Source organism: Artemia franciscana, unplaced genomic scaffold (assembly GCF_032884065.1).
Source record: "Artemia franciscana unplaced genomic scaffold, ASM3288406v1 PGA_scaffold_1179, whole genome shotgun sequence".
Classification (NCBI taxonomy): Eukaryota; Metazoa; Arthropoda; class Branchiopoda; order Anostraca; family Artemiidae; genus Artemia; species Artemia franciscana.
This window is the reverse complement of record NW_027062617.1, coordinates 2,034,548-2,058,447: the sequence shown is the minus strand read 5'-3', so window position 1 is coordinate 2,058,447 and position 23,900 is coordinate 2,034,548. Positions and strand designations below refer to the sequence as shown.

At 36.6% G+C, this 23,900-nt stretch overlaps 1 protein-coding gene across 2 annotated transcripts in view; it reads left to right on the top strand.

Annotated features, from left to right (window-relative positions):
• The first annotated feature begins 3,693 nt into the window (after positions 1-3,693).
• The window catches only part of LOC136041195 (protein C1orf43 homolog), a 40,927-nt gene continuing 20,720 nt past the window's right edge, over positions 3,694-23,900 (top strand). Inside the window, exons 1-2 of one of the 2 annotated variants that reach the window (XM_065725758.1) lie at positions 3,694-3,906; positions 22,360-22,519. In XM_065725758.1, coding sequence (XP_065581830.1) covers positions 3,751-3,906; positions 22,360-22,519 — 316 coding nt within the window. In that variant the 5' untranslated portion in view covers positions 3,694-3,750. The remainder of the gene's footprint in view (positions 3,907-22,359; positions 22,520-23,900) is intronic. The other variant, XM_065725759.1, reaches the window with a different exon arrangement.

The window sequence follows — 23,900 nt, the reverse complement described above, 5'->3', positions numbered from 1 at the left end:
CACCAGTTTTACCCTTGTTTCTTGTTAATATTACTAAGGGGTCATAGTTAAGCACTAGAGAAGTCATTGTTAAATAACATGTGCTTATGTATATATAGCTTTTTGCTACTTATTCTTCTTTGGTTATATAATGCTTGATGTGGTATAAGCCAAGAGAAGGACCTGTAGACCTATAGAAGAAAACCTGTTAAAAAAAGATGATTCTTTGTAATTTACATAATAATTATAGCTTTCTACATGCAGCCCTGCTCTACTTTAGCCCCAACCCTGCTAATATGGAAATCTATAGCTGAAATTACATATTTTCTATTGATTCTGCCAATCTATCCCTCAACCCTTGTACCTGTTAATTGAGGCAACTGTGGCAAAACAAGAACTGGAAAAACAAGTAACAGGTGGCAGAAAACATTGGAAATATATAATTTGGGCTATATGTTTGCAAATTAGGCATGATAGAGGTGAATTTCTTGTTGTTCATATTTTGATTTAAAAATAAAATGAATATACCACTTGATGCCTTTTTGTATGTTCTTTACAAATATAATAATTGCTTATTTTGCTAGTTCAAGTTTAAGCACTTTTTGACCTTACTTAACCTAACAAATTTTGGCAGTGAAAAACATACATTATTTTGTCAAAAATGACCAAAAACACATACCTTAATTGAAAATTTGGCATCAAAGAAGAAGAAATACAGCATAATATTGTAAAATTTATTAATCCAACTTAATTGTGGAAAATCAGTGCTCATAGATTATACAACATGTAAAAAATGGATTAATAATGAAACAGTAAGTTTGAGACCAATGTTTTAAGCTTTCTTATACCCAAAAACTATTTGAGTATACTTTGGTCATTTTCAAGAGCTCAAAAACTTGTACTTGAAGCACTTATTATGTTTGTAAAAAATAAAAAAGGGCATCAAGGAGTATGTTCACTTTATTTGTAAATCAAACATATGAACAACAAAAAATTTACCAATTATTAGTATAGCTGCACAATTTTCCCCTGGGTATGTAGGCTTAGTGGAAGGTCACTTATACCTGATCATGTCCCTAATGTTTTTACTTGGTTGAAAAAAAAATCCAAAGAAAGTTCCTATTGAAAAGGAAAGGGATCAAAAGTGAGATTGAATTTGTCATAGCTTGGAGGTTTGTCCCTTCAGTCTGTTTAAAGAAAACAGATTCATAATTGAAGCTTTGTTCATTTCAATCTTAGGGATAATCTACATTTGTTACACTTAATTAAATGGTTGTAAAGGGATACTTTTATTTATTTGTCTTGTTTGTTTTCTACATAATTTTTTAATCTTTAAATTGATATACATTTCTTACAAATTAATTAGTCATATCATAGTTCCACTTGCAAGTTTTGACCTACTTTGTAACCCTGGTCTCAAAATTGCATATAAATTTATTGAAGCTAGGAAACATAGAACTCCTCTCTGTTTAAAAGAAAATGGATGGACATAGGTAGGTTTTAATACACTAAAGTCCTAGGGCCATGGAAATTAAAAAAAAACAATGAAGATTAACTTTAAAATTCTGGACATGACATAAATATGACATTCACAAAGAAAAACCATTCACAAAATTTTACTTTTGTGCTCAGTTGCCAACCTGAGCAATTGCCCTAAATTTTTAAACCTTGCAAAACATTCACCAGCCAATTCTTATGACCTACACTGTTGTCTGTACATCAAAAATTCATGGAAAAGGAAGGACCACCTTACTGACATTTCTTCCTTTGTACTTATATTTAATGGGTTTAAAAGAAAGCTCCTATGGCTAAGTCAGAAGCCTAGTAAAGGACCAGGTAATCCTTTAGACAGGAAGTGCAATAGGAAGCTAGGGGCCAGTCATCCTATGCTTTTGCATGTCCTTCCTGCTTACTGACCCCAGATTTCTCTAGGTAACCTGTTAAGTTTGGGCCAATTCTGGCTGAACTTACAGAGTTACATCACTGACCTTCGTCCCAAACCAAATAAACTGCTAATGCCAGAAATTAAACCTGTGCCCTTTGGATAAAGGATTCTCAACCTAGAGTGCCAGCCACTTAGGAAGGAATACAAATGTCACCAGAGAACAAAAATTATTTGGAAAAAAGAAAATATTGAAAAAAAAATAACTCAAGTCATAGTTGCTCATTGCTGTCCCACAAACAATATGTATTTCATTAAGACAAATAAATTTTTAAACAGGTATCAACAAAACTCCATCAGGGATTGTATTTACTTAAGGTACAATCAGCAATATTAATGCTTAGTTTTGTGATATTCTGGTTTTGAAATAATAAAAAAAGAGAAATTATATGTTCTACTTGTTTTCCACAACCCCATTTGAGAAAAATCATTTGTAACAACAATATACCCATGGTTGGCTCAGAATCTCTCTAAAATTCTTTAAACAGAAGGAATTTAAAAAAAAATTATACTCATCAGCAAGAAAAATATTAACATAACTCTCTAAACTTGGCACTTTTTAAGACAATTTTTAGCAAAGCCAATGCAAAACTTTAATGGTGTCCTATGTCATCTAAAAAAAAAAAAACATTAAAATGTGTCAAATGAATTTTGATGTAAGATGCCTCTAATACTTTCAGTTGAATCTGTGAAATGAAGGGCCAGGTATTCCTTTACATTTTATACAATATATAAAAAGAAAAACAGTTCAAATTTTTTCACAAAAGAAGAAGCTTGATGTAAAAAAATAAATATATTTTTAACAGAAAGCAACTGACATCAATGAAATCAAATAAAACAAAAATTCATGGAGAATAAATAATATAAGCCATATATTTAACCTATAATGAGGTGGCATAAAAGATTATTTTTAGAATTAGAAAAAAACAGTGTTATGGCTTAAAGTTCTGCTCAATCAACAGGAGTTGTCTAAGGCCAGAATAATTAAGAACTAAGGCCAGAGAAAAAGAAACTGATAACCAAAAAAATAAGGCACCCAAAAATTTCAGGACCCTTTAGAGGGAAAAGAAGTAGAAGTAGGTACTTCAAAATACCTTCCTGGGAAATACTTTAGCCTGTAGACACATCCCTGAAAGTTTCATTTTCCTAGCCTAACCTCTTTCAAAGATAGCCAAAAGTAGCTAAAGTAAAATTTTACCCCTACTATATCTTAAAAATCCAGTTTAAATAGCAGTCTCAACAAATATAGACTATATAAAAGGCTATAGGTATTGGCCTAATCATTCTAAATTTTTTCCAACTAATAATTATAGGATGGTTTAGAAACTAGGCCTGTTTGATATAATAACATTTGACTAACTCACCAATGTGATAGCTGCCTCCCTAAGAATCAACCTTTTTAATAACAAAAAAGCTTTTCTTCTGACTCCTTATGAAGCTTAGCCTATGCAAGACAGGCCTAGAACACCAAAAACCCTTTAGATACTAAGGAATATGCATAATATTACTTACAGGTCACTGAAAAGCTAAGATTATTTCTATTATTTACAGTTTCCTTGTCTTTTCTCTAGACTTAACGATTTCACATGTTTATCCATTTAAAAAAATATATAGCATTGACGTCACAATCCTCAAATAATCTTTTTATTTGGGGGTTATAAAGTGCCAGCCCACGGACAAGTAATCCTGAGCGTTTGTGGAGATAATCCGACTAACCTCTGACGTCATATGTGTCTCAAAAAACGCTTGGATTAATCAGATTAGTAATCGGACAAGTAAACAAACGCACCCATTGTTGTGGTAGAAGCAAAAACCTTTAAAATACATTAATGGGACCAGACTATAAGTTCTTACTCATTGATGTTATAGTCCTTGCAGCTTTGGGTGTACTTTTTCTAATATTTTTTGGTAGGAGACAAATAGAAAGGTTCAAGCAAAGATCTAAATATGGTCTCTATGTGCCTGTTGGCAATTGTGCTCCAAAGGTAATAGCCTCGTTTTTGTCAAACTGTCCAAAGAGTATTGGTAACCCATATAGTTTCCCATGCTCTTTGAAACTGTCTTGCTAATTTGCAACTTCTCTGGTAAAAAAAGGAGACTTCCTCTCTTCTTAGGCTCAGTCATATTATCAAAAATCAGTAATCCATTAATTTGCTTATTAGCTAGAAATCAGGATAACAGTTTAAGATTAGCCTAATGGTGAGATATCCAGTAGGTGGCCATCTAATCAACTCTTTAACAGCTAAATCATTTTAAAATATCAATTGATTTTAACATGTATATAACTTAATTAGCTTTAATTTTTTTAACCATACATACCACTCACAATTTCAAATATATTGATAGACAACACAGCAGCCTAATCACACATTAAATGTGGAGCCTAATCTGAGGGTAAAATATGAGAAAAGCTACTTTTTACTACCTTGGAAAGTAGCCTAGTTAGGTTAGGGAAATGAAACTTTCAGGGGTGGATCTGAGACTAGAGTATGTCCTGGTAAGTTTTATGACTAAAGTATGTCTTGGGAAGCTTTTTCAAAAGTGCTTAAAACCTTAAGCATAAAGAGGGAGGTAGTCAGGAAGATGGCAGCCCCTTCATAGGCTAGGCTATGTAGAATAATTTCTGTTTGTTTAGAGTTTTAACATTGCTCCTTACTTTCAGCTAAAATAAAATTGTTTTTTCTTATGTCTTGTAAAATGAGGAGACAATAAGGAGAGAAATGAAGAAAAAGTACAATAGGGAAAAGAAGCAAACAGAATTTTAGGAAAAGGTAGCTATGACTATGGATTCAATCATTTTATACTTGAATTAAGACAAGGCAAGATCTCAGGGCTGCTTCAAGGTCCAAAGAGTCTCTAATAGTCACTAAACAGCTCTCAAGTCCCTTTTTGCAAGATTAAGCCATGTCAATAGTCCCAAAGACTGAAGAATAATTCCAAGGCTACAGCATCCAAGTCCTCTTGATAATGATAGACAAAGAGATTTGATGTCCTTTGTCTCTAGTCACTTCAGCTGCCATGCTTTTTTTATGTTTGTTCCTCTAGTTATGTATTCCAGGAGATTTAACATTTTTTCTCAGCTTGCTCTTAATAGACATTGATGTCAAACCCTTGTGTGCCTAACCCTTAGGCTACTGTTATAGTGGTACCTGCAACCTCATAAAGAATAATCCTTGGGTTATAGTAACCAAAAAAAAAAACTTTACAACAGATTAATGCTAATAAAGTTCAACTAAAAGAAATCCAGGATGGGCAATTACTATGCATGTTTTACTCAACAATAATTTGTTGCTTGGAACTAAAAATATATTTGTTATAAATTGTTAATAAATTAATTATAAATTTGTTAATAAATTATTGTTCTATTAAAATAATTTGTAATTAAAAAAAAAAACTGAAACCTGTCAAAAATGGCATCATGTCAAAAAGGCGCACCACTGGAAATGCCATGTTCAGAAACCCTTTGTTAGAGGCATATAGCCCAAACCAAAAAAACAACAGCATTGTTATGTGTCCATTTTTTTTATCCCTATGCCCCTAAGCATTATTAGATTGCTATTCATAAGTAGTGCCTCATAGCATATTCCCTGGACTAGATGACACAGTCTGAGGTTTTGAGTTTAAGTCTCATGCTCAAACATTTTACTCAAATGTTTTTCAAAGCAAGTAGGATGTGGATAGGCTACTTTCTTGAGCAATAAAGGATTCCCTCCATCATCATGAAAACAACAACTGTGAAACAGGAATGTTGTTGTAAGTTAAGAAAGTTATCTTGGTAACCAGAGAGAGCTGGAAAAAAAGAGTCAGGAAGAACAATGAAAAATTGGTGAAAAAAGCAGAAAAAGAAATGTCTACTGAACTTTTTTTGAGCAAACAAAGAATAGAGGTTTCATTTATAAAACTCATCACATAAAACAAATAAGCTGCTGGGTACAAAAAGCAAGCTACTGACAAGATGTTTGAACAAGTTTAAAATGGGCACTGAGAAGACCTAATAGAAATTTAGCTTGCACAAAACCATGTTGGACATGTCACTTGTGATCTACATTGAACAGAAAAAGGAATCAGCTGTTGTTGAAAGCGTTAAGTACTTATGTGCAGAAGTAAAGTAAGAAAACAGCAAAATGAGAACAGACAAGTGATTTTGAAATATTCTGGTCTTGTGATGATTTTTTGGTCATTAATCTAAGTTGTTACCTGTGCTTGTGTGTTTTTTGAGTTTTGTCCTCTTATAGTTGGCAATCAAGGAAAAAACAAACTGAAGTAGATCAATTTGTAAAGTCAATGGGTTAGATCATCTGATATTAGGCCCACTCATTTCTTTTGAGAAAATGATGATGCAACATTGCTGACAGTCCTGGTTTCAGATTTATGAGAGATTGTTTTGTATATTCAGCATAATGTTGACTAGGGAACTTATAAAGTAAGCAACAGCTGGACCAGGACCCTATACATCCTTTTTTTGGTGTCAGGAAGTTCCCTGAAGGTACTCTTTTCTGCCCAAAAAATATCCCTGTTTTTGACTCTTTGAACTTGTGGCAGCCCTTTGATCTATTCTCAGTAATTTTTCTGAGTTTTTATGTACTTATGTGCAGAAGTAAAGTAAGAAAATAGCAAAATGAGAACAGACAAGTGATTTTGAAATATTCTGGTCTTGTGATGATTTTTTGGTCATTAATCAATGTTGTTACCTGTGCTTGTGTGTTTTTTGAGTTTTGTACTCTTATAGTTGGCAATCAAGGAAAAAACAAACTGAAGTAGATCAATTTGTAAAGTCAATGGGTTAGATCATCTGATATTAGGCCCACTCATTTCTTTTGGGAAAATGATGATGCAACATTGCTGACAGTCCTGGTTTCAGATTTATGAGAGATTGTTTTGTATATTCAGCATAATGTTGACTAGGGAACTTATAAAGTAAGCAACAGCTGGAGCAGGACCCATACATCCTTTCTTTGGTGTCAGGAAGTTCCCTGAAGGTACTCTTTTCTGCCCAAAAAATATCCCTGTTTTTGACTCTTTGAACTTGTGGCAGCCCTTTGATCTATTCTCAGTAATTTTTCTATGAGTTTTTTAAAATATAGATACCTTAAGACTCTTGTTGTACCATTTATATTAAGGCTGAACCTGGCTCTTAAGTTTGTGTGTTAGAACTAAAATGAAAAGAATTGGTAAAATTGGCAACAAAACTATAATGCTTATAGAAATATAAACCTTTACCTGTTTTGGTAACCAACAGGGATGTATGTGCATACCAAGTTTTTTCTTGCACTTCAGAAATAAAAAAAAAAGAATTCAGATTTGTTGGAAGAATAGCTTGAAAAGTGGTACTGTAAAGTAAAAGATATTACAGCATTTCAAATAAAGTCTTTGTATCCTTATTTATGCCTGAAAGGAGCATAAAATTTGCAAAGAAGAAGAAAAATGCATTTCCAATTTTAATATTTCTGATTATATAGTAAGTAAACTATTTTGTTTAAATTTAAATCCTACTGTGTAAATATATATTTTACAAATGATATGCTTCACATTCTATTAACATAACATACTACCATTTAACTATGCTTAGGCTTTAGGCTAAATTTGAGAGAGTACATTTGCTCATATCCCTTAGAAAAATCCTAGATCTAGTGCTGGGCAAATGAGACTTTTATGACCTTTTCCTTAGCCAAACCTAAACCCCCATAGAAAGTCTTTGAAATGTTAACCCCCTTTCTTTTCCCTCCAAGGGACACAGTGTCAAGAGCCTCATAGCTGGCTAAATCTTGATTTATCAGGTTTTAAAGAATTTAGAGAAAATTGGCTGGAAATTTGAAACAAAAATCCTAATGTAGCTTAAAGTTCTATTCGAATCATTAGAATGGAGTTCCAAAACATAGAGTCAAAGAAAATCAAACTCAAGCTAAAAATTAAGGGGAAACAATTTGGTACTTATTTTCTATTTAATTTTCTGAGCTTAAAAAATTAAGTTAGATGTACAGAAAGATTGAAATACTGTAACAGCAGAAGTACCATTCATTTCCCCTTTCAACACTCTTTCCAAATGCCCTACCATATATCCTCCCCTACCATAATATTTGATCACTCCAAATGGGGCCATATATAGGCAGAGGCTATGTGCAAAACCTCTGAAGAATGTTAATTAAAGTTGAAAAGAATTTAAAATATGATTAATTGCCACTTTCTGCACATTATGAATTTAGGCTTTTGTTATTATTGTGTTCTCTTGTGAAGTCATGTATAGAGCCAAGCAATATGTCTGGCCCCATTACAGTAATATTAGTTGGGGAAGGGGCTGGGGACTTTTCTCTTGTAAATTTCAAAAAAAAAATTTGGGTATTCAATTGAAAATGTTGTTTTTGTCTGTTCTCTTTTTTTGTTAGAACAAACAGCAAATTGTACTCAGATAGATTTAAAAAAAGTACATTTTATCCCTTCCCAAATTGTCACAAATTCTGCCACTGTCCCTTTATGGAGGGGCCTTAATTATCACTGTGGAGGTGATCGTATTGTAAAAGAGTGTTATAGAGGCAATCTTGCAACACAATGGGAATACCAAAATTTGGAAGGAGTAGAGACTTGACCTTTAAATACTTACAGTGACATAATATAGACTTTCCAAAACATTTGTAAAAGTCTGATTCATCAAATCTAACTATTTACCAATATAGGAAAAATCCCTTGTCTGGAATTTTACCCACTTCTCAAGTACAATGACTGCTAGTCTGACAATAGGGTCCTAGCCTCTCCTTCTCATATGGAGCCAAATATGACTAGGTTACATTGAAAACGTTGCTGGTTTTGTTGTTTTACGTTTTTGTGGCACTTGGTATTAACCAAGTGACATATAGCAATCACAAATTCTGTTGCTCTGTCTGTCTGTCTGTTGGTCCTGGTTTTGCTACTTTAGGCACTTCCAGGTAGGCTAGGACGATGGAATTTGGCAGGTGTATCAGGTACCCGACCAGATTAAATTTGAAATAGTCTTTTTCCCGATTTGGCCATCTGGTGGGGAGTTTGGGGCCAGTTAATTTGGAAAAAAAATGACTTATTTTTAACTTACGAAGGAGTGATCGGGTCTTTCTGAAACTTCATATTTAGAAGGAACTCGTAACTCAGATCTCTTATTTTAAATCTCAACCAGATCCAGCGTCATTGGGGGGCAGTTGGGGGGGACTGGAAATCATAGAAAATACTTAAAGTGGAGAGATCAGGATGAAACTGGATGGGAAGATTAAAAACCTGTCTAAGATACATGACTGACATAACCGGACCGGATCTGCTCTCTTTGGTGGAGTTGGGGGGGGGGGGGTAATTTGGAAAAATGAGGTATTTGTAACTCATGAAAGGGTGACCAGATCTTAATGAAATTTGATATTTAGAAGGATCTTGTGCTTTAAAGCTCTAATTTTAAATTCAGACCAGATCCTGTGACATTGGGGGGAGTTTGAGGGGGAAGCCGGAATTCTTGGAAAACGTGAAAATTGGTATCTTACGTATAGGTGATCAGATCTTAATGAAATTTGATATTTAGAAGGAATTCATGTCTCAGAGCTCGTATTTCAAATCCTGACCAGATCTTTGGGGGGAGTTGGAGGGGGAAATCTTGGAAAACACTTGGAGTGGAGGAATCGGGATGAAGCTTAGTGGATAGAGTAAACAATTGTCCTTGATACGTGATTGACGTAACCGTACTGGATTCGCTCTCTTTGGGGGAGTTGGGGGGAGGGGTTCAGTGATTTGGTGAGTTTGGTGCTTCTGGACGTGTTAGGATGATGAAAATTGGTAGGCGTGTGAGGGAGCTGCACAAATTGACTTGATAAAGTCATTTTCCCAGATTCGATCATCTGGGGGGCTAAAGAGAGAGGAAAAATTAGAAAAAATGAGGTATTTATATTAACTTACGAGTGGGTGATCGGATCTTAATGAATTTTGATATTTAGAAGGACATCATGACTCAGAGCTCTTATTTTAAATCCTGGCCGGCATTAAGCCTCTGATTTTCCTTTTAAACAATCTGTCGAGTCTTAGAATTTTGTTAGAGCTCATATCATATGAGCTCTTGGCTCTTAGCTCTTCTTGCCTCGTCACAAGTGCCATATGAGCTCTTAGCTCCTGTTCTATGACCACTCATTTAAATTCCCATATATTTTCTATTATGTTTCGCTATCCGTCTGGCAACGGTAATCTCTGGATCAGCAACTTTGAATTTCGCAATAGCAAGTAAATTTCTCTACCATGGAGGCAGATGAAGCAGATACTTGACAAAGTAAAGGAACATTGAATGGATTTTACTCTTGTCAGTTTTAGTTAGGAGTTCCCATAAGGGTGCAGTGTAGAGAATATGGGGAAGGGCAACAGCATTATATAGACTTGCTAGAAGAGGTCGGTTGAATCAAAGTTTACAAGATACAATGGAAGCATAAACTGATGAGATTCTATGTCTGATTTGTTCAAGGTGAAATTTTTGGGTGTGGCGGATAGAAGAAGCAATGGGCAGACCTAAATACATGAGGTCATCTATGGCTTGAACAGAGCTAGATCCAGGCTTGATGGAAGCGGCAGAGGAATTTATTTTCCAGTTAAACAGGACAATATCAGGTTTGGAGGAGTTGAATTCAACCCCAACTTTCTGATATTCTACCCTGAACAAAATCAGTGAAGGTGGGCACAGATCGTCTGATTCCAGCTCATAGTTATTAAAAAGGTCAGGAGAGGTGACAGCTTCTTGACGGGCCCCTTTCTTGACTGGAAGTTGTCTGCTTTGGATCAGGGACATGCCTTTATCTGGGGGTAGTTTCAGGTGGATACATAGTCTTGAATATAAATCCCGAACAGAACGAATAATGGCCAGATTCAATCCACGTTTACCAGCTTTCAGAAGCATTGCTGCATGGACAAGAGAATCAAATGCACGTCTGACAACGTATCCCCCCGAAACAAGATTTTCTTCAGACAACTCCACATCAATCAGGGCATTTGCAATAGCGGTCAAAGCGTCGGCACACTCAGTACCTTGCTTAAATCCGAACTGGTGTGAAGGGGTATAGCAAACTTTTTCAAGTTCCCTAATAAATAGTACCTTAAAGAGCTTGCAAAGGGATGTAGCTACAGTAATAGGGTGGAATGATGCACAGTGGACTTCAGATTTCCCTTTTTATGGCGCTTGGTATTTACCAAGCGACATATAGCGATCGCAATTTATGTCAGTCTGTCTGTCCTGGTTTTGCTTGTTTGGGTACTTCCAGATATGCTAGGACAATGAAATGTGGCAGGCGTATCAGGGACAAGATTAAATTAGAAATAGTCGTGCCCCCAATTTAACCATCTGGGGGGGAGTGGGGGGGACAGTTAATTCGGAAAAATTAGAAAAAATGAGATATTTTCATGGCACTTGGTATTTACCAAGTGATTAATAGCGATTGCAAATTCTGTTGGTCTGTCTGTCCTGGTGTTGCTAGTTTAGGCACTTCCAGATAGGCTAGGACGATGAAATTTGGCAGGCGTATCAGGAACCAGACCAGATTAAATTAGAAATAGTCTTTTGCCCTATTCGACCGTCTTGGGGGGGGGGGCGGTTAATTCGGAAAAATTAGAAAAACGAAGTATTTTTAACTTATGAACGGGTGATTGGACCTTAATGAAATTTGATATCTAGAAGGATATTGTGTCTCATAGCTCTTTTTTTAAATCCTGACCGGATTCGGTGACATTGGGGGGAGTTGGGGGGACCTAAAATCTTGGAAAACGATTAGAGTGGAGGAGTCGGGATGAAACTCGGTGAGAAAAATGAGCACAAGTCCTAGATACATGATTGGCATAACCGGAACGGATCCGCTCTCTTTGGGGGGGGGGGGGGTTGATTCTGAAAAATTAGAAAAAATAAGGTACTTTTAACTTACAAAGGAGTAATCGGATCTTAATGAAATTTCATATTTAGAAGGACCTCGTAACTTAGATCTCTTATTTTAAATCCTCACCGAATCCAGTGTCATTGTGGGGGGGGGGAATCTTGGGAAACGCTTAAAGCAGAGAGATCAGGTTGAAACTTGGTGGGAAGAATAAGCACAAGTCCAAGATACGTGACTGACATATCCGGATCGGATCCGTTCTATTTGGTGGAGTTGGGGGGAGGGAGTAATTCGGAAAAATTGGAAAAAATGAGGTATTTGTAACTTACGAACGGGTGGTCAGATCTTAATGCAATTTGATATTTAGAAGGATCTTGTGCTTTAGAGCTCTTATTTTAAATCTTGACCAGATCCAGTGACATTGGAGGAGTTGGAGGGGGAAACCAGAATTCTTGGAAAACGTGAAAATTGAGGTATCTTTATCTTACGAATGGGTAATCGGATCTTAATGAAACTTGATGTATAGAAAGACCTTGTTTCTCAGCTGCTTTATTTTCAATTCGAATCGGATCCCGGGGCATTGGAGGTTGGAGGGGGGAAACAGAAATCTTGGAACTGGAAATCTTGGAAAACGCTTAGAGTGGAGAAATCAGGATGAAACTTCATGGGAAGAACAACCACAAGTTCTAGATACGCGATTGACATAATGGGAATGGATCCGTTCTCTTTTGGGGAGTGGGGGGGATTTCCAGTTCTTTGGCGAGTTTGGTGCTTCTGGACGTGCGAAGACGATGGAAATTGGTAGGCGTGTCAGAGACCTGTACAATTTGACTTGATAACAGTCGTTTCCCCGATTCGACCATCTGGGGGGCTGGAGGAAGAGGAAAAATTGAAAAAATAGAGGTATTCTTAACTTACGAATGGGTGATTGGATCTTAATGAAGTTAGATATTTAGAAGTTCCTCGTGTCTCAGAGCTCTTATTTTGAATTCCGACTGTATCCAGTGATATGGGGGGGGGAATCGGAGGGGGAAACGGGAAATCTTGGAAAACGCTTAGAGTGGAGAGATCGGGATGAAACTTGGTGGGAAGAATAAGCACAAGTCAGATACGTGATTGACATAACCAGACTGAATGAATCCTCTGAATCCTCTCTCTTTGGGGAGTTCGGGGGGGGATGTTAACTCGGAAAAATTAGAAAATTTGAGGTATTTTTAACTTAAGAAAGGGTTAACAGATCTTAATGAAATTTGATATTTAGAAGGAACTCCTGTCGCAGAGCTCTTATTGGAAATCCCGACCAGATCTGGTGACATTGGGGGAGTAGGGGGGGGAGAACCAGAAATCTTGGAAAGCACTTAGAGTGGAGAGATCGGGATGAAACTTGGTGGGTTGAATAAGCAAATGTCGTAGATACGTGATTGACGTAACCGGACTGGATCCGCTCTCTTTTGGGGAGTTAGGGGGTCCAGTTCTTTGGCGAGTTCGGTGCTTCTGGGCGTGCTAGGACGATGAAAATTGGTAGGCGCGTCAGGAACCTGCACAAATTGACTAGATAAAGTTGTTTTCCGCGATTCGACCATCTGGGGAGCTGAAGGGAGATGAAAAATTACAAAAATGAGGTATTTTTAACTTACGAGTGGGTGATCGGATCTTAATGAATTTTTATATTTAGAAGGACCTCGTGTCTCGGAGCTCGTATTTTAAATCCTGGCTGGCGTCTGATTTTCCTTTTAAATCAATCTTTTGATTCTTAGAATTTTGCTAGAGCTCATACCATATGAGCTCTTAGCTCTTGTTAACTTACGAACGGGTGATCGGATCTTAATGGAATTTTATATTTAGAAGGATATTGTGTCTCAGAGCTCTTATTTTAAATCCCGAACGGATCCGGTGACGTTGGGGGAGTTGGAGGGGGAAACCTGAAATCTTGGGAAACGCTTAGAGTGGAGAGATCGGATGAAACTTGGTGAGAAGACTGAGCACATTTCCTAGATACTTTATTGACGTAACCGGACCGGGTCTGCTCTCTTTGGGTGAGATGAGGGGAATTTTCTAGTTTGGGCACTTCCAGATAAGATAGGACAATGAAAGTTGGCAGGCGTATCAGGGACCACACTAGATTAAATTAGAAATAGTCTCTTCCCCCATACGACCATCTGGGGGGGAGCGAGTGAACAAGATGGTTGAGAAGAATTTTATTTGTCCATTAAACAAATGGCTGTTCTTCTTAAATATGGCTTGTTGTCTAAGGGTATGATTTTTACTGAGGGTGCGAGAGGTCTCGGGTTCGAATCCTGGACCATCCCGATTTTTACATGAAGAAGATCCGAAACTAGATACGTGATCAATATAGCGATCGCTGAAAGTTGGCAGGCGTATCAGGGACCCGGCCAGATTAATTAGAAATAGTCGTTTCCCCGGTTTGACCATCTGGGGGGGAGTGGAAGGACGGTTAATTCGAGAAAATTAGAAAAAAGAGGTTTTTTAACTTACGAACGTGTTATTGGATCTTAATGAAATTTGATATTTAGAAGGACTTCGTGTCTCAGAGCTCTTATTTTAAATCCCGACCGAATCCGGTGACATTGGGGGGAGCTGGAGGGGGAAACCAGAAATCTTGGATAACGTCTCCATTTTAATTTTTGGATGGCATCTTCGGCAGAACGGGTACTGACCACAAAATCTTCATCAGGTTGAGCATCCAGAAACTGATCCAAAGCTACTACATAAGATTGCTCTATGACGGGATCAGGGGCAGAAAACTCAGATTCGTAATATGCACACCATTCAGTTTCTGAAGTGTCAGCTGAGGATGGTGACGAAGAAGGGGGTGCCGAGGAGGAGACAAATTTAAATACCTTATTTCTATCTTGTTTTGCATGGGCAGAATAGCTATTAATAAGATATCTGTAATGCTGAGCAAGAATTTTGGAAAACTTCCGCTTCATATAGATCCATATGTCATTCATATGCCCGTTAGCAGGACGGCCACACTCTTTCCATATAGAAAACCAAAACTTTGCATCTCCACATGAATTAAAAAGATCTGGATTTGTCGACCATTCAGGAACAATTCCTTTGAAGACGCGCTGCATGGGGACAGCTTGTTTTTTGGCAAAGCGGAGTGCATGATATATTTTGGTGTAATTTATATCGAGAAAAATCAGGACCTCATTCTTAGGCAATTGAAGCGACTTTTTGAGGAGGTGAAATGGCATATTTATTTTATTTAGAATCGAGTCGACCGACTTGATGAATTGAATTTGGTCAATCGATGACCGATCACGACAATACCGCCACGCTGAGGAATCACGTGCTTGTGGACTACTTTGAGAAACCGAAGATAGCACACCGATAGAGCAAGTTATAGGTAAGTGGCCAGAAAGCTGATAATCAAACGTAACGTTAACTGTATTGGCGGTTAGATTTGATGATACGGCAACGTGGCCCAAGTTAGAGATTTGCAAAGACGTGTGAATATATGTAAAATCGGACATTTTATCTAATACACGTAAAAAAATCACTAAATAAACCTTTAACTATAATAGTACGTGGAGACACCTGAGAAATTTGATATTTAGAAGGACTTCGTGTCTCAGAGCTCTTATTTTAAATCCCGACCGAATCCGGTGACATTGGGGGGAGCTGGAGGGGGAAACCAGAAATCTTGGATAACGTCTCCATTTTAATTTTTGGATGGCATCTTCGGCAGAACGGGTACTGACCACAAAATCTTCATCAGGTTGAGCATCCAGAAACTCATCCAAAGCTACTACATAAGATTGCTCTATGATGGGATCAGGGGCAGAAAACTCAGATTCGTAATATCCATACCATTCAGTTTCTGAAGTGTCAGCTGAGGATGGTGACGAAGAAGGGGGTGCCGAGGAGGAGACAAATTTAAATACCATATTTCGATCTTGTTTTGCATGGGCAGAATAGCTATTAATAAGATATCTGTAATGCTCAGCAACAATTTTGGAAAACTTCCGCTTCATATAGATCCATTTGAGAGATCCACATGAGATTTGATAGATCCACATGAGAAGGGCTTTTCCTTCTCAACGCCCCGCTCTTTACGCTAAAGTTTTTTACTGTTTTAAAATGTAGAGTTAAGAGAAAGAGTCAAACTTTAGCGTAAAGAGCGGGGCGTTGAGAAGGAAAAGCCCCTTTCATTTCTGTTCGTTTTACTCCTTACTGGTTACCGGTCGCTCCTTACTTTCATTTAAAAAAACTTGTTTTTTTTATTTATTCACTCATAAGAGACGGTCTTTCGATAGGTCATGTAATGATGACGTCACAAAGTAGCAATAATAATTTTGTTTAGGTCAAGACCTATAATCCTTTGCCAAAGATTGCGAAATCTCAGGGATTAAATTCACTTAAATAAAACTTACTAGTTTGATAATGAAATGTCCAGTTTACTTCAGGTGTATTCACCATGAACTCTGAATAGTTACTACTTGATCTATGTTTTAGTTTTAGTATTGCTCTCTACTTTCCCATGAAAATCCGAGTTTAAAAAATTTGTGAATTAAATTCCATCTTCACCCATTAACAATGTGAGAACGTTTTATCTCGATAGCTTCAATTGATTCTTAGACATGAATTATTGACTGTTTATAGCGTCTATGAATCCTTTTGTCTTGGGGACGGGGATCTCCGTTTAAAAACTAAAACTATGCTCTAAATTGAAAATAAATTATATTCGCCTCAACGGTTAGCTTTGCAGAAACCCAATAGGTTCTTCCAATTCACAGATAGGCCCACTTATAACCCGGAAGTAGTTCAATATCTTTAATATTTGAGGGAACGCCCAAGGTCACCCATTCCAAAAATTTTCCTCGTTAAGCAAGGAGTGCATTGCTCCCGCCCCAGGTGGTCTTGTGACACTATCTTAGTACGGGGGCTCCTTGCAATTTAATATGCTGCATCTACTAATGGGCAACATGCATATCTTACGGGCCTTTTTTCGAAAGCTGTGGAAAATTGCTATATCAAAATTTTGATTGTATGTATTTGAGGAGAAAAGGGCGTGGGGGGGGGGGCTAATTCCCCTCCGATCACTTTTGAATCTTATAAAGAGTTCTAGAACTTAAAAATTTGCAGTCGAATGAGCCCCCTCCGAAGCTTATACGACCACATCAAGCAATTCGTGGTAACGATTTTAATACCAATATATACATTAAAAGAATTAGAATTTTATGGTAATATATAAGTTTCATCAAGTTTAGTTTTGCCCATCAAAAGTTACGAGCCTTATTTTCAAAAAAGGGGGAAACATCCCCTAAAAGTCATGGAATTACATCATCAGATTCAGCGTATCAGAGAACCCTACTGTTGAGGTTTCAAGCTCGTGTCTGCAAAAATATGGAATTTTGTGTTTTTCAAACAGTTCGTGGTAACGAACTGTAGTAAGGAGCGACCCGGCTCAAAAGTAACCAAAACTCTAAAAAACGGAATTTTGATACCAATAGTTACATCAAAAGAATCGCATTTTAATGCTGATTTTAAATATATAAGTTTCATCAAGTTTAGTCTTACCCATCAAAAGTTACGAGCCTGAGAAAATCTGCCCTATTTTAGAAAATAGGGTGAAACACCCCCTAAAAGTCATAGAATCTTAATGAAAATCATACCATCAGATTCAGCGTATCAGAGAACCCTATTGTACAAGTTCCAAGATCCTATCTACAAAAATGTGGAATTTTGTATTTTTTGCCAGAAGACAAATCACGGATGCGTGTTTATTTGTTTGTTTGTTTTTTGTTTTTTTGTTTTTCCCAGGGGTGATCGTATCGACCCAGTGGTCCTAGAATTTTGCGAGAGGGCTCACTCGAACGGAAATGAAAAGTTCTAGTGCCCTTTTTAAGTGACCAAAAAAATCGGAGGGCACCTAGGCCCCCTCCCACGCTCATTTTTTTCCCAAAGTAGTCGGATCAAAATTCTGAGATAGCCATTTTATTCAACATAGTCGAAAAACCTTATAACTATGTCTTTAGGGACGACTTACTCCCCCACAGTCCCCGTGGGAGGGGCTGCAAGTTGCAAATTTTGACCAGTGTTTACATATATTAATGGTTATTGGGAAATGTAGAGACGTTTTCAGGGGGATTTTTTGGTTGGGAGGGGGGGTTGAGAAGAGGGGGCTATGTGGGGGAAATTTTCCATGGAGGAATTTATCATGGGGGAAGAAGATTTCCATAAAGGGGGCGCAGCATTTTCTAGCATTATTTAAAAAAACAATGAGAAAATAAATATGAAAAAGTTTTTTTCAACTGGAAGTATGGAGTAGCATTAAAACTTAAAGCGAACAGAAAATATTACGCATATAAGGGGTTCACCTCCTCCTAATACCTCACTCTTTACGCTAAAGGATTTTTAGTAATTTCAACTATTTATTCTACGGCCTTTTTGATTCAGGGGACAAAATTTAAGCTTTAATGCAAAGAGTTATTGACGAGGTATTGACGAGTGGGCGAAACTTCACATATACGTAATAAAAACATACGAACATAGAAGTTTGTTACGTAAGCTAATTTGTAAGTTACGTATATCTTTTACTAATGAAAACGTTCGTAAAAACTAAAAGTTCTAGTTGGCTTTTTAAGTACCCAAAAAAGTGGAGAGCAACTGGGCCTCCTTCCCCTCCTTTTTTCGCAAAATCATTCGATCAAAACAATGGGAAAGCCATTTAGCCAAATAAATAAATATGCAAATTTCGCTTTAATTATTCATCTGCGGAGAGCCGAAATCAAAACATGGATTAGCTAAAAAACGTTCAGACATTAAATACAAAAAACAAGTTTTTTTTACTGAAAGCAAGAAGCGACATTAAAACTTAAAACGAAAATTACCCCGTATATGAAAGGGACTGCCCCTTCTTCAACGCCCTGCTCTTTACGCTAAAGTTTTTACTGTTTTAAAAAGTAGAGCTGAGAGAAAGAGTCAAACTTTAGTGCAAAGAGCAAGGCGTTGAAGAAGGGGCAGCCCCTTTCATATACGGGGTAATTTCTGTTCGTTTTAAGTTTTAATGTCGCTCCTTACTTTCAGTTAAAAAACTTGTTTTTTGTATTTAATTGCCAGAAGAAAGATCACGGATGCGCGTTTATTTATTTTTTTGTAGTTTTTTCCCCAGGGATGATCGTATCGACCCAGTGGTCCTAGATTGTCGCGAGAGGGCTCATTTTTACAGAAATTAAAAGCCCTTGTGCTCTTTTCAAGTGACCAAAAAATTGGAGGGCAACTAGGCCCCCTCTCACGCTCATTTTTTCCCAAAGTCACCGGATCCAAATTTTGAGATAGCCATTTTGTTCAGCAAAGTTGAAAAATCTAATAACTATGTCTTTGAAGACGACGTAATCCCCAACAGTCCCTGGGGGGAGGGCTGCAATTTATGATCTTGGCCCATTGTTTACATATATTGTAAACTTAGTGTTAATAGTATTGGTTATTGGGAAGTATACTGACGTTTTCAGGGGGATTTTTCCTGGTGGTGGGGGGTCGGGGGAGGGGGTTACGTGAGAGGATATTTCCATGGACGAAAAGTTTAATTAAAACAACAAAAAACTTTTGCGTAAAGAGCAGGGAGTTGAGGAGGGGACAACCCCTTTCATATACGGAGTAATTTCTGTTCGTTTTAAGTTTTAATGTCGCTCCTTACTTTCATTTAAAAAAACTTTTTTTTTCGTTTAATTTCTGGACGTTTTTTAATTAATGCATGTTTTGATCTTGGCTCTCCACACGTAAATAACTAAAACGAAATTTGCATATTAATTTTTTGGGGCTAAATTTTTTCATAGTTTTAATCGGAAGATTTTGAGAAAAAAGTAGCGAGGGAGGAGGCCTAGTTGCCCTCCAATTTTTTGATTACTTTAAAATGCAACTATAACTTTTAATTTTTTACGAACGTTTTCATAAGTAAAAAATATACGTAACTTACGAATTAACTAACGTAGCGAACTTCTATATTCGTATGTTTTTATTGCGTATATGAGGGGGCTCATCCCTCTTCGATGCCTCGCTCTTTACACTAAAGCTTAAATTGTGTCCCATTTCCTTAAGAATGACCCCTGAATCACAAAGGCCGTAGAATTAACAGTTGAAATTGCTAAAATTACTTTAGCGTAAAGAGCGAGGTATTACGAGGATGTAAACCCTCATATGGTTAATAATTTATGTTCGTTTTAAGTTTTAATGCTGCTCCTCACTTTCAGTGGAAAAAACTTTTCGTATTTATTTTTTCATTGTTTTTTAAATAATGCTAGAAAATCCTGCGCCCCCTCCATTGAAATTCTCTTCCCCCATGAGAAGTTCCTCCATGGAAAGATCCTCCCACGTAGCCCCCCCCCTCAACTCTCCCTCCAAACCAAAAACATCTCCCTGAAAACGTCTGTACACTTCCCAGTAACCATTACTATATGAAAACACAGGTCAAAGTTTGTAACTTGCAGTCCCTTCCACGGGGACTGCGGGTGAGTAAGTCGTCCCCAAAGACATAGTTATTAGGTTTTTTGACCATGGTGAACAAAATGGATATCTCAGAATTTTGATCCGGTGACTTTGGGGAAAAAATCAGCGTGGCAGGGGGCCTAGGTGCCCTCCAATTTTGGTCACTTAAAAAGGGCACTGGAACTTTTAATTTCCGTTAGAATGAGCCCTTTCGTGACATTCTAGGACCACTGAGTCGTTACGATCACCCGTGAACAAAAAAATAAAATAAATAAACACTCATCCGTGATTTGTCTTCTGGCAAAAAATGCGAAATTCCATATTTTTGTAGATAGAAGCTTAAAACTTCTACAATAAGGTTCTCTGATATGCTGAATCTGATGGTGTGATTTTCGTTAAGATTGTGTGACTTTTAGGGGGTGTTTCCCCCTATTTTCTAAAATGAGGCAAATTTTCTCAGGCTCGTAACTTTAGACTAATCTTGATGAAACTTATATATTTAAAATCAGCATTAAAATGCGATTCTTTTGATGTAACTATTGGTATCAAAATTCCATTTTATAGAGTTTCGGTTACTATTGAGCCTTAGTTATTAGTTGGTTACTATTGAGCGAGGGTCGCTCCTTACTACAGTTCTTTACCACGAACTATTTGATATTATCAAGTTATCAAGTACAATTTATAAAAAGTGATTGGATGTAATTTTCTTTTTTATAATTAAACCAAATCCTCATAATTAACGCCAGCATCTCTATATGACGTTTTACTTGTGCTAGTTCTAGTGGTGGCAATTGAGGGGAGATGCGCCGGTGCCCCCCTAGTTTTTTGCCCCTGTCTAGATTCTGAAACAAAAATGTGGGATCTTTTCATCGGAAAAGGCCCTTTTTCGGTATTTTTATTGAAAAACTGAAGGAAAAAAAATACATCGTTTAAGGTGTACTTTATGATTACATTAACTCTAATTTGTAAATATTGATTAAATGTGAAAATTAGCTTTTAAATATGCCCTTAAACAGCTCCCCATGATGTTCCAGGACCCCAGTGAGGAAGAAAAATAAGCACAAGAAAAAGAAGAAAAAAGAGGACATGAGGTGTTAGGACTTGTTAAAAACGCTATGTTTCTTGTTGTTCATAGTGATGAGCTGTAAGTATTCTGTTTTAGATTTTAGACAATGGCGACTCCAATGGTGTATATTTATTTTTGGTCAGACGCCATTTTCAAGGGATTAGAGACTCTTTTTCAAATTTCCTGTAAATTTGTTTTATTTAATAAAATTTTAATTTTTAAACGTTCGGTTATTAGGGGGGCTGTGGTTTGCTCAACTAGGCTGCAGCTATTATTGTGGCCATGATAAAGGGGTGGAACTGCCCCATGCAAGTGAAAGGATTTTTTTTTGCCTAAAATTTTGGTTAAGGGAAAGTTTGATAGTTAGATGTCTTGATTGGAATCCCCTCCCCCTTAAAAAGGAGAAATTTAACATAATTTCCTTGTTTTTCTTGAAGATACCAAATGTGCAAACTTTTGTAAGATTTGCTGTTTGGAATTCCCTGGTGTCAAGCTCCCTGGTGTTTTAATGTAAGTGTTTAACTTGTGATATGTTATTTCGAAAACCATGTAGACAAGAGCCGTAAGTATTCTGTTTTAGATTTTAGACAATGGCGACTTTAATGATGAATTTTTATTTTTGGTCAGACCCCATTTTCAAGGGATTAGATAAATTTATTTTAAAAATAAAATTAAAATTTTTTAACTTTCGGTTACTAGGGGCTGTGGTTTGCTCTACTAGGTTGCAGCTATTATTGTAGCCATGATAAAGGGGTGGCACTGCCCCAAGCAAATGGAAGTATTTTTGTCCCTAAAATTTTGGTCAGGGGAAAGTTTGATAGTTAGAAATCTTGATTGGAATCTCCTTCCCCCCCCCCAAAAAAAAAGGAGAAATTCAACCAAATTCTCTTGTTTTTCCTCGCAGATACCAAATGTGCAAACTTTCGTAAGATTTGCTGTTTGGAATTCCCTGGTGTTGTAATGTAAGTGTTCAACTTGTCATACGTTATTTCGAAAACCATGTAGACAAGAGCTTCTTTGAAATCCAAATTTATAGCTTGTAGATAATGTTGGTCCTTTTTTTCTAGGGTTTAAAGAGAGAAATTAACCGAAGATTGGATGTCATAGACAAGATTCGCAAACAGTTTGAACCAAGACTCTTGAACATAAGTGGCAACCTTGTTTACCCAAAAGTATCACAGTCAACTGTGTTTAGAATGAAGGCTGTTGATGAACTTAAAAACCTTGGTAAAGTATTTGCATATACTTTAATATGGTAAACTAACTAACAAGGCATGTTTAACCATTTTAAATCACAATATGTAACCGAAAGTCTTATATAATTGTGCCTGGATTTTATTTTAGATTCAAACTTATGAGCTAAAAAAATTATTTGATTATATGGGAGTTCTACAGTTTTTGTGATTGACCAAAACACCTTCCAGTCACGAAAAACCAATAAAAAAAAAATCGTGTAGTGTTGCAGCAGCTGTGACTCATGGGTCATAGTTGTGAAGCAACACATGCAACTATATATCACGGGTAATAAATGTTTATCTTCCCATACGACGTTTACGCATGCATTATGATAAGTTATTTGTAGGGTCATCGTGTAATTAGAGAACTTATGAAGTGAGTTGTCTGTGCACGAAGTAATCGCCAAACTTTGCATCTGCATTGTTTTAGTGTTTATCTGCATTAAGATAAAGTGACACCTTTAAATCATTTTGTTAGCCTCATTGTCGGCTGACTATTATAAAAAGAAAGGACCCATTAGCGAATTTTATAGAAAGAATTGTCATCATCGAGAGCTGGTGAGAATCTGTGGTATGGCTATGAAAACCATTGATTTTCGACTGAAAAGGCAATGAAGTTTTACAATGAGTCTTTTTGTCGGTGAACTTGTCAATCAAAGTGGGTAGCATCACAGGAAACTCCTAAAGCGGTCAAATTGCTCAAATCATAATTACTTTGAGCTGATTTTTAGTATTTTCTTAGCAGGTATAATATAAAATTTTTGAAGACTGTCTTAAAAAAAAAACTAGAAGAAAAATATGTCCTATTTAATCGAAAAAAAAACAAAATTCACACTGTGTAATGATTTCAGTATCGTTAAAATTGAATATCTCTGGTACAAAACGCGAGAATTTAAATGGTTTTCAAGATTCCCGGGAAAGTAGATTTTGCAATTTGTTTTATGTTATTTATTCGTTTCTTTCTTTAAAAGGTCTACAAGCAATGGGAAGATGGTCCAAACAATTCTAAATCATTTGGCCACACAAACTTAAAAGGTTTATAATGGAGGAGATAGAGAAATCCTTCATGGTATTGTGTCGCTTTTAGTCTGCGTACTGTTTGTTGCGGGTGATCCGGGCATCCGTAAAACGGTTCGCTGTGCTAACTTTTATTTCTTAGTGTGTGGTTTGTTTTGCGATATTGAACTGTGTATGTCTTATTGTTTTATTTTTATGGTATTAAATGTCTAAAATATAATCAGAATCGAGAATTTTTGAACAAGAAATTAAAAATCGGAACTTCATTTTCGAAATCAGGATTTTCGGTGTTCATTTTGAAAATTTATATTCATAGAATCAAAACTATATTCGCAGAATCATAACTTTTTATTCGC